At 48.9% G+C, this 17130-nt stretch overlaps 1 protein-coding gene across 1 annotated transcript; it reads left to right on the top strand.

Moving 5' to 3' along the window:
* The first annotated feature begins 446 nt into the window (after positions 1-446).
* Positions 447-16605, top strand: bmp4 (bone morphogenetic protein 4). Its single transcript, XM_062523150.1, has 4 exons — positions 447-762; positions 8165-8289; positions 9508-9908; positions 14627-16605. The coding sequence occupies exons 3-4, from the start codon at positions 9515-9517 to the stop codon at positions 15526-15528; spliced, it is 1296 nt and encodes a 431-aa protein (XP_062379134.1). The 5' UTR covers positions 447-762; positions 8165-8289; positions 9508-9514; the 3' UTR covers positions 15529-16605.
* Positions 16606-17130: the final 525 nt, after the last annotated feature.

Below are 17130 nucleotides of genomic sequence, written 5' to 3'. Positions count from 1 at the left end.
AGCAATTATGACATTAATTGTCACTAGTGTCACTAGGCACTATGAGTAATTATAGTGCAGTAACCCATCAGGCTGATTCCATGTCTGTAGAGTAAGTGGTACTGCCGTTACCATAACGAGTTGTAATGGCAAAGGCGCCCTTACCTGGCGACATAAATGGCGCAAACCATATTAAGCTAAAGTGGGTTAAGTTTATTGAATGTGCGGCGACCCGTGACCTCTTAGAAAAATACATTGCAAAAACATTTTGTTCACGTTTGATACATGTTGCAAAGAATATGTAAACCACCAATTCACCGTTTATTTCCTTTTGAGAGCGCCAAGAGGAGGGGGGCTATCTTTTAGGAGCACGCCAGAGGGTTGGAAGCATGGGAGGAGGCAGCCTACATTGGGCGGACACATAAAAACTGCGAAGAGCATTTGAGGCACGATCAGTCGATGAGTATTTCTGCCTGTGAGTGTATCTCCCGTCACAGAGCAAGGAAATAGGAATCACCGTTCGAATCGAGTCACATCGAGTCGCGATTTTACCACGTACCTTTTTTTTCAAAAAGCCGTGCGCCATGGACTCGCTTTGGTGTTTTCCGCAAGAGACGTTACGGATCTAATGACCCAACGACTGCGAACATCTCCGCTGGCTTGAAGCGCGGTACTTCCAGTACGCTGTGCGGCGGGACTTGTGTTGCGTGTGGAGCGCTCGCACTTCTTTTGTCGTAGCCTACTCATTTCAACCCGAGGATACTTCTTGTGCCTTTACTGATGGTAAGCATTCGGTAATCTTTCGGTTACGCATGTCGAACAGGGGCGTTTATTATTCACTGACAGACAGCATTTAGTAATTCTATTGGCATTTTATGGAGCATTGGTGGACAATTGCGGAAACTTGGCGCATTGTTAAGTTGCCCTCTTTGTTAGGCTACGCAGAGTATACACGCCTATCATCTTTTCGGAGTGAAGAGTATTCAAGCGGATCAATGTTTTGAAGGAAGAAATATACACAAGAGGTTTTAGTTAAATGGACACGCAGCTCCAGTTTCGACGATGTACCGACGAGGAGGTTGTTTACTCATATTTATTAGGTACACAGAACTAACTCAGAAGACTTTTATGTTGCAATGTTTTAAAATAGATACGAGAAGTGCGTCAATTTTAAGCGGAGGAAGTTAGATTTCTGCCCTAATTTTACTGTTACCATTCAGTGGACACGGGCTATAGACACCTGCCCGCTATGTTGGCACCACGCGCAAATATCGTTTGTAAAGCGGTTGGAGAAGAATTACTTTGAATTATTCTCTTAACCATTTCCAGTAGTTTAACATTTTAGCATGTTTTGTATTTGCCTTTGCATTATTCCTGACTTAATTTTAGTTTTTAGGGCGGCAAGACACGTTTTTATTGCGCTTTTATTGCGTTTAGCCCACATCCTTTCAACTTGTTGATCTTGTGTAAAGATGTAAGAATGCAAAGAGAATGTGTTTAATAATGGCATAGTGAAATTATGTAGCGGCAATATGTTGTGCTGTAGTGCTGTTTTTATTATAGGATTTTTACATTGTTATTATATTCCCATTCCTGGCTTTGCCCAACAGTTAGTGGAAATTGCTATGACACCCTACACGGAACCTCGTACAGGTAATCCTCGCAAAAATAATAACCCTGCGCTCCGGTCCAGACGGTTATATTGATACTCTCAAAAAGGAGAACAATTAAAGCGGATCTCGTTGCTTTAACTTAACGCAGAGGTGGTTTTAGTCTACATGGAGGATTGTTACACTAACCATATAGCGATAATATATATATAGATGAGTCTCTCGGCGTTCCCTTGATACCTTCTTTCCATCTTTCCGATAAGAATGAGTGCTCTCAGTGTAAATATCCTAGGATCCTAAATGGTTGCAGAATTGGAATTAAGGCGTAAAACTGTTGAAAATGCAACTGTAGCAAATTCGTAGATTATTTTGTATATTTGGTCATTTGGTCATGATATTGTTTAATGTAGAGTTTTAACACTTGGAGATACTTGGACTTATCACACATCCAAGAACTTGACTGATACAATAGGGTTTTTAATAGATTTGAAAGGCTACCGTGATTACAACTATTGCCGAAATAACATGTGCGTTAGATTAAAGGACATGCCAGGCCTCCTGCTATATACTCAGCAAGCGCTTATCTCGTTGGTGCGCCGCTCAACCCCTAGCTAAATATTTAGCTTTGTCTGAAAATACTTCTAGTGCTAACTGTGTAGTTGTTTTCACATTAAGAGCCCGATGATAATTGAACCCAGAAGGACTGACATACGAACGAGACTAAAGAAGCGGCAATGCGGATGACCTCAATTGCTCCAATTTTAGCAGATGTCTGTAATACTAAACTTTCGAAGAATTGCCAGCTTGTGCTCTCGACGACTCTTCTAAACGTACGCACACTGGGACTGTAAATTTAAGCGTGTGAAAGTAAAGCGTTGCGACACTATTGTAAAACAGAAGCTCCTCTCAACTTTTAAGGAGCGTTGCACTGTGGCTTGCATCAGGCTTGGCAAGGACAAAATGGCTAAAACATAGGGAGGTGGTGTGTGTGTGTGTGAGTGTGTGTGTGTGTGGGGGGGGGGGTGTTGATAATGGTCTGTTCCTCTGGTAACCTACCCCCAGCGCACCCCCCCCCCCCACACACACACACCACCACCACCCTCGTCCCCACCCCACTCCTCCCAATTCCCATCTACCCCTCCCCTCCCCTCCGTTCCCAGTACCTGTCAGATACCTCAGCAAACACATCTGCGCATCCGTGCCCATCGTCTGAGCTCACTATCTCCACTCAGACAGCAGTCGGAGCCCCAGGGGCCCGTGGGCCGCTGCCCTACCCGGGCCGGGTCAGGAGAGCCTCTCAGGGGCCGTGTTGCACCACAGACGCCACCGCTTGCAAAAACACGGCCCTCATCTGCCTCCTCTCCCCCAAAGCACGTTAAATACACGCCTGAAAAAGATTGCATGTTATAAGCCAACCCCCCCCCCCCCCGCCACCCTGAGACACACACACACACACACACACACACACCACTGACACCACCTTCTGTGACGCCATGAGCTCTCGGTTAAATATTTAAGTTGGTCGGTTTAATGAATGCCTGGTGTGCTTACGTTTGTGTTTATATTGCGGAGATATTTGGTTTGTGCGTTTTTACAGGCCTCGCACAGACTAGTTGTTAAGTTTCGTCAGCTGCACAGTGCAGCAGATCAGCAGCAAGCGCAGCCCGCCGGGGTCCAAACAGCGTCCTTCCGGCCGCGCTGTTTGGACTATTTAAGTGTCGAGAAGGCGGCCTCGCCTCGCCATGCCGAGGCGGTTTCAGAGATGAAGCGTCTGTTGGAGCAACTCTGACAGCTCAAATGAAGAGCCCCCCCCCCCCCATACAATGAGGTTTTTATTTTCATAGATGCACACACTGCTCCCTCACACCACACACACACACACACCCCTGTCCAGAACCGCTGCATGGTTCTCACGGACAGACAGACAGAGCGGAGCGGAGCTCCTACACGCCAGACTCTCAGCACCGGCCCCCAGCGGCACTCGTGCAACGCAGGACAGCGAGTAACCACCAAGTACGCAGAGGTCACACAGGGGTCAACCGCTAATTTGGCCCTTGAGAGAGGGAGACAGAGGCTGAGAAAGAGAGAGAGAGCGAGTGAGGGAGAGAGAGGCTGAGAAAGAGAGAGAGAGAGTTGTCATGTCAATAAAGCTTATTTGAATTTGAATTTGAATTTGAAAGAGTGAGGGAGACAGAGGCCGAGAAAGAGAGAGAGAGGGAGACAGAGGCAGAGAGAGAGAGAGTGAGTGCTTTGATGACACAAAGGCAGAGAGAGAGGGGGATAGAGAGAGAGAGGCGGAATGAAGGGATGCAGAGAAGAAACCCAGACGGATACTGGCACATGGCTGTGCTCATGTGCAGCAGGCATACACATCGCAGCGTTCCTCTTAATATGCATCATTTCTGCTGTAATGCTTGGTGGCTATCCAGGGCACTCAGGTCCAAGAGATGACCACATGCTAGGCACTGTTGCTCTTCATCTCGCTCTCGCTGCTGCTCTCTCTCTCTCTCTCTCTCTGTCTCTCTCTCTCTCTCTCTCTCTCTCTCTCTCACCCCTGTGTGCAATCGCTCCTCTGTGCTGCTGAGCTGTGCTTGAGTGTTTGTGCAGACGCCTGTTTTACCCAAGATTTTGTTGTTGTTTGTTTGCTTTGCTTTGCTTTGTAGGCCAGCAGAAACTAGCTGCATTTGTTCACTATCGTCTTTTATCCAAAGCTATTGGCCAACCAAGTAAATGCAGACTGTGTATCTGCATGCGATTATGAAACAGCTGATTGTGGAACTACGATCTTTTGCTACTATGTGCACGGTTTTGGCTGATGAAAGTTTAGTGTCCTAGAAGAGAGGTTTGGTGTCCTACACCAGAAGTTGGTCCTATCTAGGGTTGCAAAAATTCTGGGAATTTTCAAAGTGGGAAACTTTCCAGAGGAATTAACAGGAATACGTGGGAATTAACTGGAATAAATCGGATATTTTCAAAATCGCAGGTCTGCCTTTAACACGGAACTTAAATGTAGTTGAAGAAAAAACATCTTGCAGCATACTCTTGGTTAAAACGAGACTTAGCGCAAATTTTGTTGAATTTTCACCCTGCACTGTGCAGTCTCTAATCCCAGACAGCACACACTAGCCAGACCCATAACACCTCACAGCCTAACACCAGAACGCTTCTCAAGTCTCAAATCTCAACACCAGAACGCTTCTCAAGTCTCAAATCTCAACACCAGAGTGCTTCTTAAATCACAATTGAGATGATGATCTGGGGACTCTTCTATTTGCTTCCCAGTCTTTCAGTATACTAAACACATCTTTAATGTACACACAGGCTTTACATGCTTTTTTACTGAATTCCAAAGAAAATACACATCCATATTGTACAAGTTCTATGGTATAACACGGATGCCCTCTGTGCGGCCACTGGTTATGTTGAACAGTGCTACTAACGGCACTGCTCTGGCTGTCATCATGTTAAGCTCGCCCCATACCAGATGAATGGTTGTGTTTGGTTTCTGGGATTTTGATGACTTGGAAATCCACTTCAGTAGTCTCCAGATAGACCTGCAGAGCAGATTTAGATTTGCTATTAGGTTCAGTGTGGGTTGGACTGCTTACTGAAGAGTTATCGAGGCCATAACTCCTCTATGCACTGTGTGTTCCTCCATCACATGTACAGATCAATCATAGAGACTATTGAAGCCTTACTACTGCATTTGAGCCCAAGGTCTACATTCAGTCAAGTTAGTTTGGATGATACTACTGGGATATATATATATATATATATATATATATATATATATATATATATATATATATATTTAATCTATGGTATTATGCTAAATGCAAATGTGTTTATGCAGTATAGTAACTAATTAGCAAGTATATCAGATATGCTAAATGTACATTCCGGAAATGTACCAAAAAACGCCACTTTATAACCTAGAGCAGTGTTGTAGAGCAGAGGTTTGCCGTCCTAGATGATTTGGTGTCCTAGAACAGAGGTTTGGTGTCCTAGATGATTTGGTGTCTTAGATCAGAGGTTTGGTGTCCTAGAGTAGAGGTTTGGTGTCCTAGAACAGCGGTTTGGTGTCCTAGAGCAGAGGATTGGTGTCCTAGATGGTTTGGTGTCCTAGAGCAGAGGATTGGTGTCCTAGAGCAGAAGTTTGGTGTCCTAGAGCAGAGGATTGGTGTCCTAGATGGTTTGGTGTCCTAGAGCAGAGGATTGGTGTCCTAGATGGTTTGGTGTCCTAGAGCATTGTCCTAGAGCAGAGGTTTGGTGTCCTAGATGGTTTGGTGTCATACAGCAGAGGTTGGGTGTCCTAGAGCAGAGATTTTGTGTCCTAGACTGGTCCTAGAGCAGAGGTGGCATGTCTTACAGCAGATGTTTGGTGTCTTAGAGGGTTTGGTGTCCTACAGTAGATGTGTGGTGTCCTAGAGCAGAGGTGGCATGTCTTACAGCAGATGTTTGGTGTCTTAGAGGGTTTGGTGTCCTACAGTAGATGTGTGGTGTCCTAGAGCAGAGGTGGCATGTCTTACAGCAGATGTTTGGTGTCTTAGAGGGTTTGGTGTCCTACAGTAGATGTGTGGTGTCCAAAACCAGATGTTTAGTGTCTTACAGCTGAGGGCTAAGTGTCCTAGATGATTTGGTGTCCTACAGTAGATGTGTGGTGTCCAAAAGCAGATGTTTAGTGCCCTACAGCAGATGTCTGGTGTTCTGCAGGTCTAGTGTCCTAGAATGATTTGGCCACCAAATGTGAAACGCTTGCAGCCACAAACACCTCCCGTCTGGAGCACTATGTGATGTGACGTTCCTCTCCAAAACAGCAGCAACAAACACCAGAGCATTTAGGCCTCATCTGGTGACCGTGACGATCTGGAGTCGCTGAGGAGGACCAGATCATGTGTCCTACACTCGTTCATTCTCTAGGGTCCTCTGCAACACAACCGCCAGGAGTTAGTTAACAACTACGTTGTTATCATAGTACCTCATAGTAACCTATCATATCATAGTACTCTCATAGTACCTCTCACCTGGAAGGTAGGACCTCACTATAGAGATGCAGGCTCTGGAAAACAGAGCCTGCGTGCACACACACACACACACACACACACACACACACAGCTGGTTTGCCGCAACTGGAGGCAGCTATCAGGCTTTTTTGTGTCTGTTTGTGTCCTTGATGCAGCGTCAGTGGTTTGCCTGTGCAAATAGAGCTGTGTGTATGATTAGAAGAGACTCCTTTTTATACTCTGTGTGTGTGTGTGTGTGTGTGTGACGGTCTGAATGCCCAGAGCTGGCAGGTTTCTCAGGCAGGTTTTTAACTTAGTCGATTAACAGCCATGAATGGTGCGGTTTGTGTCCTTGGATTTAAGGGCCCGAGGGGTTGTGGACGGGGACTTAAGTTGCAAAACTGAAACTGCCCCCCCCACACACACACCCCTCCTCTTGCCCCCTGGGGTAATTGATGTCTAGAGGGTGATGAATCCGACGATGACAACATGGCTGTCATAAGAGGGCGGGCTGTCATCGCGGCCTCCGCTGCGCCGGCTCGACTGAGTGATCACAGGAGCCCAACAGGCCGCTCTTTTGATGCGGGCCACTTAACGGGTGATCACAGGTCAACATTTAGCCAGCTTTTCTTTCTCTCTTGTCTCTCTCTCTCTCTCCCTCTACCTCTCTCCCTCTCTTTCTCTCTCTCTCCTTCTACCTCTCTCCCTCTCTTTCTCTCTTGTCTCTCTCCCTCTCCCTCTCTCTCTTGCTCTCTCTCTCCCTCTCTTTCTCTACCTCTCTCTCTCCCTCTCTCTCTCTGCTTCTCTCTCCCTCTCTCTCTCCCTCTCTCTCTGTCTCTCTCTCTGTCTCTCTCTCTCTCCCTCTCTTTCTCTCTCTTTCTCTGTCTCCTCCTCATCAGCTCTCACTCTGGCCTCTTTCACATATGAAATCCTTGTTGCTCCCAGAGCCATTTTTAGAATGCTCCTATGACAAACACTCTTCTATTTTCATGCTAATTGAGCCTCACACACACACACACACACACACACACACACACACACACACACACACACACACACACACACACACACACACACACACACACACACACACACACAACCTGGTCCGATTGGCCATGGGTCATTTGATAGTGCCCCGTAATGAGAAAAGGTGCCTTTAGGTGCTCAGGGAACAATAGGCCGACTAAATGGTTGCAGTCATTAACCTGGAGGATTTTCCATGGAATTAGTTTCCTCTCTCCGCTCGACTGTAGATTATCCATGGGGCAGTTTCGAAATGTTTTGCAGGGAGCGTTCATTAGGAATGTCTTGCAAACGACAGAGCTGCTCTCTCTCCGGTTCACTCTCATTTGAAACGCCACGTTTTTTTAAACTCTGTTGTACTAACCCCTTTGTTTTAAATGCCTCCATATGTCTTACTCAGGATTTCTGTTCAGTTTGGACCGTAAAACTTTCCGATTAATTCTGTGTTTTAAGCGTGAGTGGAGAGAAGCATTGTTAATGAAAGCCAAAAAGCATTGTTTGCCTTTGTAAGCAGACGTAAACAGCTGCAGCTGTCTGTTTTAATTTCAGGAAAAGGCTCTCCCTGACGTTTATAAGCAGCCTCTGAGCAGCACGTAACATTTCCTCGACAAGCTCGTCCAGCAGCGCGGAGCCCAACAAACATGGACTGTTTTCCCATGCTTTATTTTCTGTCGGTAAGTAGACCACGCCAATCCAATTTATGTCATGTGACAGGATCGCCATATATGTGGTTGGGCTTTCTTTCTTTTTTTTTTTTTTCATGGATTGATTTGGGGGGGAGGTGGTGGTTTGGTCTGTGTGTGTCTGTGTCTGTGTGTGTTTGTGTGTGTGTGTGTGTGTGGGGGGGGGTATTATTCATTGTGCCAAATTTAGAGCCCCAATCAAAGGTCTTTTGACGCTATTAAAACACCTCTGAAGCAGCACACAGTCTGGGAGTGGGAGTGGGGGGGTAGAGGAGAGACCCCACCCCCGCCCCTGTCTCTGTCTCTGCTACGTTATGCAATGTCTAGCACGCGGCCCTTTGTTTAGCCTGGGTCGGCTCAGACGTGTACGGACTCCGCTCCTTATCGAGTTAGAGTTTGGTCTGACCCTGAGGATCGGGCCGCTCTCATTGGTCTAATCATGGCAGCGGAGGGGGGAAGGGGGGGGGGCAGTAGGCGACAAGGCACAGCTCCACAGATTCCATTCAAGAAGCAGGATTTTTTAACTTCCTCCTCCTCCTCCTCCTCCTCCTCCTCTTGAAGCTGTTTGTGCTCTGGGGCTTTGTATGAGGGTAAACAGGACAGGACATATCTGATCACACTACTGGGCCATACAAGGGCCAGAGAGAGGATTATTATTTCCAATTAAAGATGTTTTCATATGGAGACATTCTACAGTGGGGTGTGTGTGTGTGTGTGTGTGTGTGTGTGAGTGTGAGTATGTGTTTGTGGTTTGCTGATAGCAAAGTTGTGGTTGTGGTAATGGAGAGTTAAGATCATTTTTAAACAGCGATCTCTTTCTCTCTCTCCCTCTCTTTCTCCCTGTTCCACACTTTCACTGTGCATTTATTCCTCCCCTTTTCCTCCATTCTCTTCCTCTTTGCCTCTCTATCTCTCCTTCTCTCTCTCTCTCCTTCCCTCTATCTCTCTCTCTATCCCTTTCTCTCTCTCCTTCTCCCCCCCTCTATCTCTCTGTCTCCATCTTTCTCTCTCTCTCTCCCCCCCTCTCTCTCTCTCCCTCCCTCTCTCTCCATCTCTCCCCATCTCTCCCTCTTCCTCTCTCTCTCTCTCCCTCTTCCTCTCTCTCTCTCTCTCTCTCTCTCTCCCCTCCCTCTCTCTCTCTCTCTCCTTCCCTCTCTCTCTCTCTCTCTCTCTCTCCCCCTGGCCCCCCCCCACCGTGTCCGTGTGCAGAGACATCATGATTCCTGGTAATCGAATGCTGATGGTCATTTTGCTATGCCACGTCCTGCTGGGGGAGAGAAACCATGCCAGTCTGATACCCGAGGAAGGGAAGAGTCGCGCGCCCGTCGTCGGCCTGCCCGCCGCCGCCACCGGTGCCAGTGCCAGCGCCAGCGCCAGCCGCCAGAGCCATGAGCTGCTCCGCGACTTCGAGAGCACGCTGCTGCACATGTTCGGGCTCCAGCGGCGCCCGCGGCCCAGCCGCTCGGCCGTCGTGCCGCAGTACCTGCTGGACCTCTACCGCCTGCAGTCCGGCGAGGCCGAGGAGACGGCGTCGGCGCACGACGGCGCCATCGAGTACCCCGAGAGGTCTGCCAGCCGCGCCAACACCGTGAGGGGCTTCCACCACGAAGGTAAGACCTCCGAGCGCCACCTCGGATCGCTGCTGTCTGATGATACCCAGGAAATGACCTCTAAACATGCCCATGAGCACTGGTAGTTTATAAACAAGGGCTCACAAATACCCTAAGGCCTCAGTCCTGACTAGCACGAGTCAGCGCTTTTATACATACCTTAAGACCTCAGTTCTGACTAGCATGACGTAGCGCTTTTCCATATACTCTAAGGCCTCAGTTCTGACTAGCATGACGTAGCGCTTTTCTATGTACTCTAAGGCCTCAGTTCTGACTAGCATGACGTAGTGCTATTTAAGGCCTCAGTTCTGACTAGCATGACATAGCGCTTTTCTACATACCCTGATAATACATGGGCACAATGTTATTGGTAGATTACACACACAAGAGTCCAGCAATCTACTTAGTTTTGCGTTTGCAATCAGTAACCTTTCTTAAGGTCATGCTAAACGTACTGTACTGGGGGAATGACGGTTGCGTTTGTGGGGAGGGGCAGTGGCATTTGTGGGGGCAGATTGTGGCGTTTGTGTGTGTGTGTGGGGGTGGGTGGGGGGCGTGTTTGGTGGGAGGGAGACAGTGGCGTTTGTGGTTGTGATCCAGCCTAATGTGTGGTGCTGGGCACGGATCCAATGGTCTATATCCGATGGGTATAGCATGGGTATAGCGTGGCGTGCCTTCCTCGTCTTAATCTACCCAAGTCACCCCACCCTGTCCAGCAGCGGGCAGGACTTTAAAAAGCCTCTGCGTCCCTCGTCTGGCTCGCCTCCGCCCAGCTCCACTCTCCTCTCCTCTCTTCTCTTCTCTTCTCTTCTCTTCTCTTCTGCTCTCCTCTCTTCTCCTCTGCTCTCCTCTCTTCTCCTCTGCTCTCCTCTCTTCTCTTCTCTTCTCCTCTCCTCTCCTCTCTTCTCTCCTCTCCTCTCTTCTCTTCTCTTCTCTTCTCCTCTGCTCTCCTCTCTGCGCCCCTCTCTGCTTCTCTCCTCTCCTCTGCACAGCTCTCCTCTGCTCTCATCTCCTCTCCTCTGCTCTCCGCTCCTCTCCTTTCCTTTCCTTTCCTCTCCTCTCTTCTCCTCTGCTCTCCTCTCCTCTTCTCCCCTCTCCTCTCCTTGCCTCTCTTCTCCTCTTCTCTCCTCTCTGCACTCCTCTCCTCTCCTCTCCTCTCCTCTCCTCTCCTCCTCTCCTCTCCTCTCCTCTCTTCTCCTCTTCTCTCCTCTCTGCACTCCTCTCCTCTCCTCTCCTCTCCTCTGCTCTCCTCTCCTCTCCTCTCCTCGCCTCTCTTCTCCTCTTCTCTCCTCTCTGCACTCCTCTCCTCTCCTCTCCTCTCCTCTCCTCTCCTCTCCTCTCCTCTCCTCTCTCCTCCTCTGTCCTGTGGGCCTCCTTCCTTCTCCAGCTATGTGCAGCTTACAGAGGAACCTTCCTCAACATGCAATTATCTTTAATGCTACTCTGCAGACTTCTAAATAAAGTGCTGCTGCCAACAATGTGGGCATGGCCGTAGCCCAAGCTCCCACTGGCGCTGGGGAAAGAAAGAAAGAAAGAAAGAAAGAAAGAGAGAAAGAAAGAGAGGAAGGAAGAAAAAAGAAAGGAAGAAAAAAAGTGAAGGAGAAGTAGAGCAGCGTGGCCTGGCCCAAGGTGAGGGACGCAGGAATGGCCGAGACAGCAGGGCCTGATTATTTGTCTTTTTGTCCTTATTTTGTTCTCAGGGCGCTAAAGATAGGGGCCAGAGACGCTAAAGATAGGGTTTAACACAGACTGGAAAAAGAGGTAAAGAGAGAGAGAGAGAGAGAGACACGTGGGGAAGAGAAAAGAGACAGAAAAAGGAAGAGAGGGAGAAAAATAGAGAGTTAGATTGGAAAAATGGAGACCTGTGGACTGAAGAACCAAGGCCTTTAAATGTCCGTTGTAGGACATCAGCAGAACTCAGATGCCCACTAGACAGGCTGTAATGTCCACTGTAGGAGAGCAGGAGGTCGTTAGCTGTCATGCCGTCCCGTGTCCTGCAGTCTCCAGTCTGCTGTCCAGTGCCACACTGCTATTTACGGGGGCGTGTGTCAGAAACGAGCGCCTCAGACAGACAGGGACGTTTATGCACTCTGGCCACGTGAAGCCTGTTCTCCAGTGGGCTGGGGGGAGCTACGCAGTGCAGTACAGTGCAGTGCTGTGTACACATGTGGCCCCTACAGTGCAGTGCAGTGCAGTGCTGTGTACACATGTGGCCTGTACAGTGCAGTGCTGTGTACACATGTGGCCCGTACAGTGCAGTGCAGTGCAGTGTACACATGTGGCCCATACAGTGCAGTGCAGTGCTGTGTACACATGTGGCCCGTACAGTGCAGTGCTGTGTACACATGTGGCCCGTACAGTGCAGTGCTGTGTACACATGTGGCCCGTACAGTGCAGTGCTGTGCAGTGCTGTGTACACATGTGGCCCCATACAGTGCAGTGCTGTGTACACATGTGGCCCATACAGTGCAGTGCTGTGTACACATGTGGCCCGTACAGTGCAGTGCTGTGTACACATGTGGCCCGTACAGTGCAGTGCAGTGCAGTGTACACATGTGGCCCGTACAGTGCAGTGCAGTGTACACATGTGGCCCGTACAGTGCAGTGCAGTGCAGTGCTGTGTACACATGTGGCCCGTACAGTGCAGTGCTGTGTACACATGTGGCCCGTACAGTGCAGTGCTGTGTACACATGTGGCCCGTACAGTGCAGTGCAGTGCAGTGTACACATGTGGCCCGTACAGTGCAGTGCAGTGCAGTGTACACATGTGGCCCGTACAGTGCAGTGCAGTGTACACATGTGGCCCGTACAGTGCAGTGCAGTGCTGTGTACACATGTGGCCCGTACAGTGCAGTGCAGTGCAGTGCTGTGTACACATGTGGCCCGTACAGTGCAGTGCTTTGTACACATGTGGCCCGTACAGTGCAGTGCAGTGCTTTGCACACATGTGGCCCGTACAGTGCAGTGCAGTGCAGTGCTGTGTACACATGTGGCCCATACAGGTCGTCCAGCTGATAGCGTGAGAGTGACGTTTTAAGTAGGTAGTTACTCAGTGCATCCTTGAGGAATTTCAACAATGGCAAAACCAGACGCCACTGTCCTCGGTGTTGTTGCTCTTCCTCCTTCTCCTCCTCCTCCTTCTCTTAGTCCTCCTCCTCCTCCTCTTCATCATCATTCTTCTCCTTCTCTTCATCCTCCTCCTCCTCTTCGTCATCCTTCTCCTCCTCCTACTCCTCTTCATTCTCCTCCTATTCCTCCTCCTCTTCATCCTCCTCCTCCTGTTCCTCCTATTCCTCCTCCTCTTCATCATCCTCCTTCTCCTCCTCTTGGTCTCTGGCGGTTGCCGTGTCTCCGTGCCATCTCCGAGGCCCCGGCGTGTCTCCGCCTGTGCCTGAGCCCCTAATGATCATGGCTGATGAAGATGATAAATGCCCCGCGTTAGGGAACCGCAGATCCAATCAAAAACACAGACGCTTTCAATAACGAGCCGCACCTGGGCCAGATTAGTGGCTGGGTGTGAAATAACAGGACTCCAAATCGGGGGGGGGGGGGGGGGGGGAGGAGAAAATGGTAGACACAACATTCTTCTCAAGAACAATGGCCATCTTACCAGAAATCTGCAGAGCGAGCGAGAGAGAGAGAGAGAGAGAGAGAAAGAAAGAGAGAGAGAGAGCGAAGGAGAGAAAGAGAGGGAGAAAAAGAGAGAGAGAAAGAGAGAGAGAGAGAGAGGGAGAGAGAGAGCATGGAGCGGCTGCCCTGCAGCTTGTTTACACTGCGGCGCGGCACTGCAATCAGCAGCTCGCTAAGTAGTGCACGACACAGCAGTCTGTTGAGATTGGCACGGAGGGAAGTTGGGGATGATCGCGATGTACCGATAAGGTAATACACTGCGCGTCTGTTTGTAAAATAAACTCTTTAGGGGGAGACGATAAGTCGCTATGTACATATTTTCTGCCGGTTTTAAAAAACGTGAATGTGTGGACACATGGAAACTGGGCCGGGGATTTACGTCAGAGTGCCGCAGATGGGGCTGATTCCGTACGCTCGTGTTTGTAACCTTTCAAAGCACTGAATGATTGATGAGGTGTAAACGGTCTGACCGGTACGTGCTTCGGCATCGTGAAGAGGTGAACAGCGCAGAAATAGTTGACCTTGAGGAGCAGGCAGAAGCATAAGGCTCTATTAGAGCGCCAGGAGCCTGTGCTGACCTGTCCTGTCCCTCCTCGTAAACAAACCAGAGACCAGACACAAGTAGCCATTTCTCTCTCTCTCTTTCGCTCTCTCTCTCTTTCTGTCTCTCTCCCCTTCTCTCTCTCTCTCTCTCTCTCTCTCTCTTTCTGTCTCTCTCCCCTTATTTCTCTCTCTCTCTTTCTGTCTCTCTCCCCCTCTCTCTCTCCTTTCCTCTCTCTCTGTCTACCCCTGTTTCTGTAGACTTTTTTGCTCTGTTGAAGTCGATTTAGTTTGAGGCTTTCTTAGTATAGCGCATGTTTTGCTGAAACAAAGTTGGACAGTAGCACAATATGACTGATATTCTCAAAAGTATGAATGAAATATTAGCAAACAGCAATAAACTGGGTAAACCCCCCACCCCCATTCTCTTTCCTCCCTTTTTCTATACATCTCTTTCTCTCTCTCTCTGTTCCTCTCCTCTCCTGTGAATTTAATCCTATGCATTTGTGTCTGTGTGTGTGTGTGTGTGTGTGTGTGTGTGTGTGTAGAGCACCTGGAGCAGCTGCAGTTGGAGGGCCCTAGCGCCGGTGGCTCCACCTTACGCTTCCTCTTCAACCTCAGCAGCATCCCCGAGGAGGAGCTTCTGTCCACCGCCGAGCTACGCATCTACCGCGAGCGCATCGAGGAGGACGACGGCGAAGGGTCCGGCAACGAGGACCAGCACCGCATCAACGTCTACGAGATCCTGAAGGCGCCGCGCGGCGGCGGCGGTCAGCTGATCACGCGTCTGCTGGACACGCGGCTGGTGCGGCACAACGCCTCGCGCTGGGAGAGCTTCGACGTGAGCCCGGCCGTGCTGCGCTGGACGCGCGAGCGCCTGCCCAACCACGGGCTGGCGGTGGAGGTGCGGCACCTGGGCAGCGGCGGCGGCGGCGGTGGTGGCCCAGCGGCGGCGGGACAGCGGCGAGACCAGGCGCCACAGCGGCACGTGCGGGTCAGCCGCTCGCTGCACCAGAAGCCCGGCGAGGACTGGGGCCAGCTGCGCCCCCTGCTGGTCACCTTCGGCCACGACGGCAAGGGCCACCCGCTGACGCGCCGCGCCAAGCGCAGCCCCAAGCCGCGCGGGCGCAAGCGCAACCGGAACTGCCGGCGGCACGCGCTCTACGTGGACTTCAGCGACGTGAACTGGAACGACTGGATAGTGGCGCCCCCTGGCTACCAGGCGTACTACTGCCACGGGGACTGCCCCTTCCCGCTGGCCGACCACCTGAACTCCACCAACCACGCCATCGTGCAGACGCTGGTGAACTCGGTCAACACCAACATCCCCAAGGCCTGTTGCGTGCCCACGGAGCTCAGTGCCATCTCCATGCTCTACCTGGACGAGCACGACAAGGTGGTGCTCAAGAACTACCAGGAGATGGTGGTCGAGGGCTGCGGCTGCCGCTGACACTGACGCTGACCGCGGAGATATTAGCGGACGAGCAACGACACGTACTGAACCCTGCTCTCCCGTTCTCCACATAAACACACACACTCATGCACACACACACACACACGGATACACATACACACACTCAAGGCCTGATTTTACACCAAAATATCTTCACTCGGACCCCTTATTTATAACGTGTATGTCAACATGTCTGTTTGTCTCCTCTTTCTCTTTGTTTTCTCAACCATATGATCATATATTTTGACAAAATATATATATTTATATCTACATATTAAAAAAAAATAAAATGAGTCCTTATTTTAAACACAAATGAAAAAAAAACTTTACAACTTTTCATAATGTATATTAGAGTGTATAAGTTTTTTAATGAGAAAATAGTTAAAAATAAGAAAAAAAGAACAAAGTAAAGTTTATTTACTGGTACTGGTAATATTTATTGCTTTCATATTATACACATGTACAAGGAAAGATGATTACTTTACATAAACGTCCCTTCAACAGTTCATCTCAGGCTGAAGAGTCTACGGAAGCAGCATTTGTGTACTTAAATTAGAGCACTGCGCAAGGTTATCAAAATATATCTATATATTTGAAATCAGTGGAAGTAATCTGAAATGTATATTGTTTTTAATTCACCTTTTTACATTGCCCCCCCTAGTCCTACTTAGACCTCCTTTGAAAAATTGGTCATTGATGTTTTCATTTCTAGAAAATTGTAAGACAAAAGACACATGAGTTTCAATGAAATATAGGATCATGAGGCCCACAACTGTATTAGTTAGGCTATGTGGTTTTGGAGTGATGTTTTTTTCAAAGCATAATCTTGGAAGTGTACACAAATAAGTGTTGGAATTCTTGATAGCACCGGTTAATATTTTTATTTTTTGTCCCACTTAAATAAAAAAAATGTTCAGTTTAACACAACCTCTGCCGTTTTCAGTGTGTCCAGAGCAGCGCAGACCCTCCAAATCACTCTTTATATTGTCATGGACACTCCCCTGTAGAAACCTATAGCGCTGAACTTTTCCTCAGCCGGCGCCTTGGAGTTAAGACCCCCAGTCGCAGCGCGCCTGGTTTAGAGAGGCTGATTAAAAGTGACACCTCGGGGGAAGATGTGACTTTGGCGGCATGGCGTTACATTGAATTGGTCGCAAATCGTGACACGGACACTTTGTTCCGGGCAGAATCAAAGGTTAGACCGTCTGTCTCCAGTCTTTGTCTTCGGCAAATCATGTCGGCAGAATAGAGACGCCGGTCTAGAACCTGTGCCCCGCGAGACAATAGACGTCTACATCACCTCTTTACAATCAGACGGCGGGACTGCGGACCAGTGATAACGGCCAGCCATCCAACAGAGCTGTCTTTCAACACACTTAGGTCTTACATATTCTGATGTCTTAGGAATAATTAGGCTATAGGCTTATGCTAATAAGAATAACAACAGTGACGAATAAGACTATTAATAACAGTTTCTGTAGACACAACAATGGGCTAATGATGGATTGATGATAACAGTAATATCACTATGCATTTCTTTATTTTGTTTTAATTGATCTTTTCCCGCTTACCCTTTGCTACACATTGAGGAATTTCCCC

Source organism: Sardina pilchardus, chromosome 20 (assembly GCF_963854185.1).
Source record: "Sardina pilchardus chromosome 20, fSarPil1.1, whole genome shotgun sequence".
NCBI classification, from domain to species: domain Eukaryota; kingdom Metazoa; phylum Chordata; class Actinopteri; order Clupeiformes; family Clupeidae; genus Sardina; species Sardina pilchardus.
This window is presented reverse-complemented; position numbering and strand designations above follow the sequence as displayed.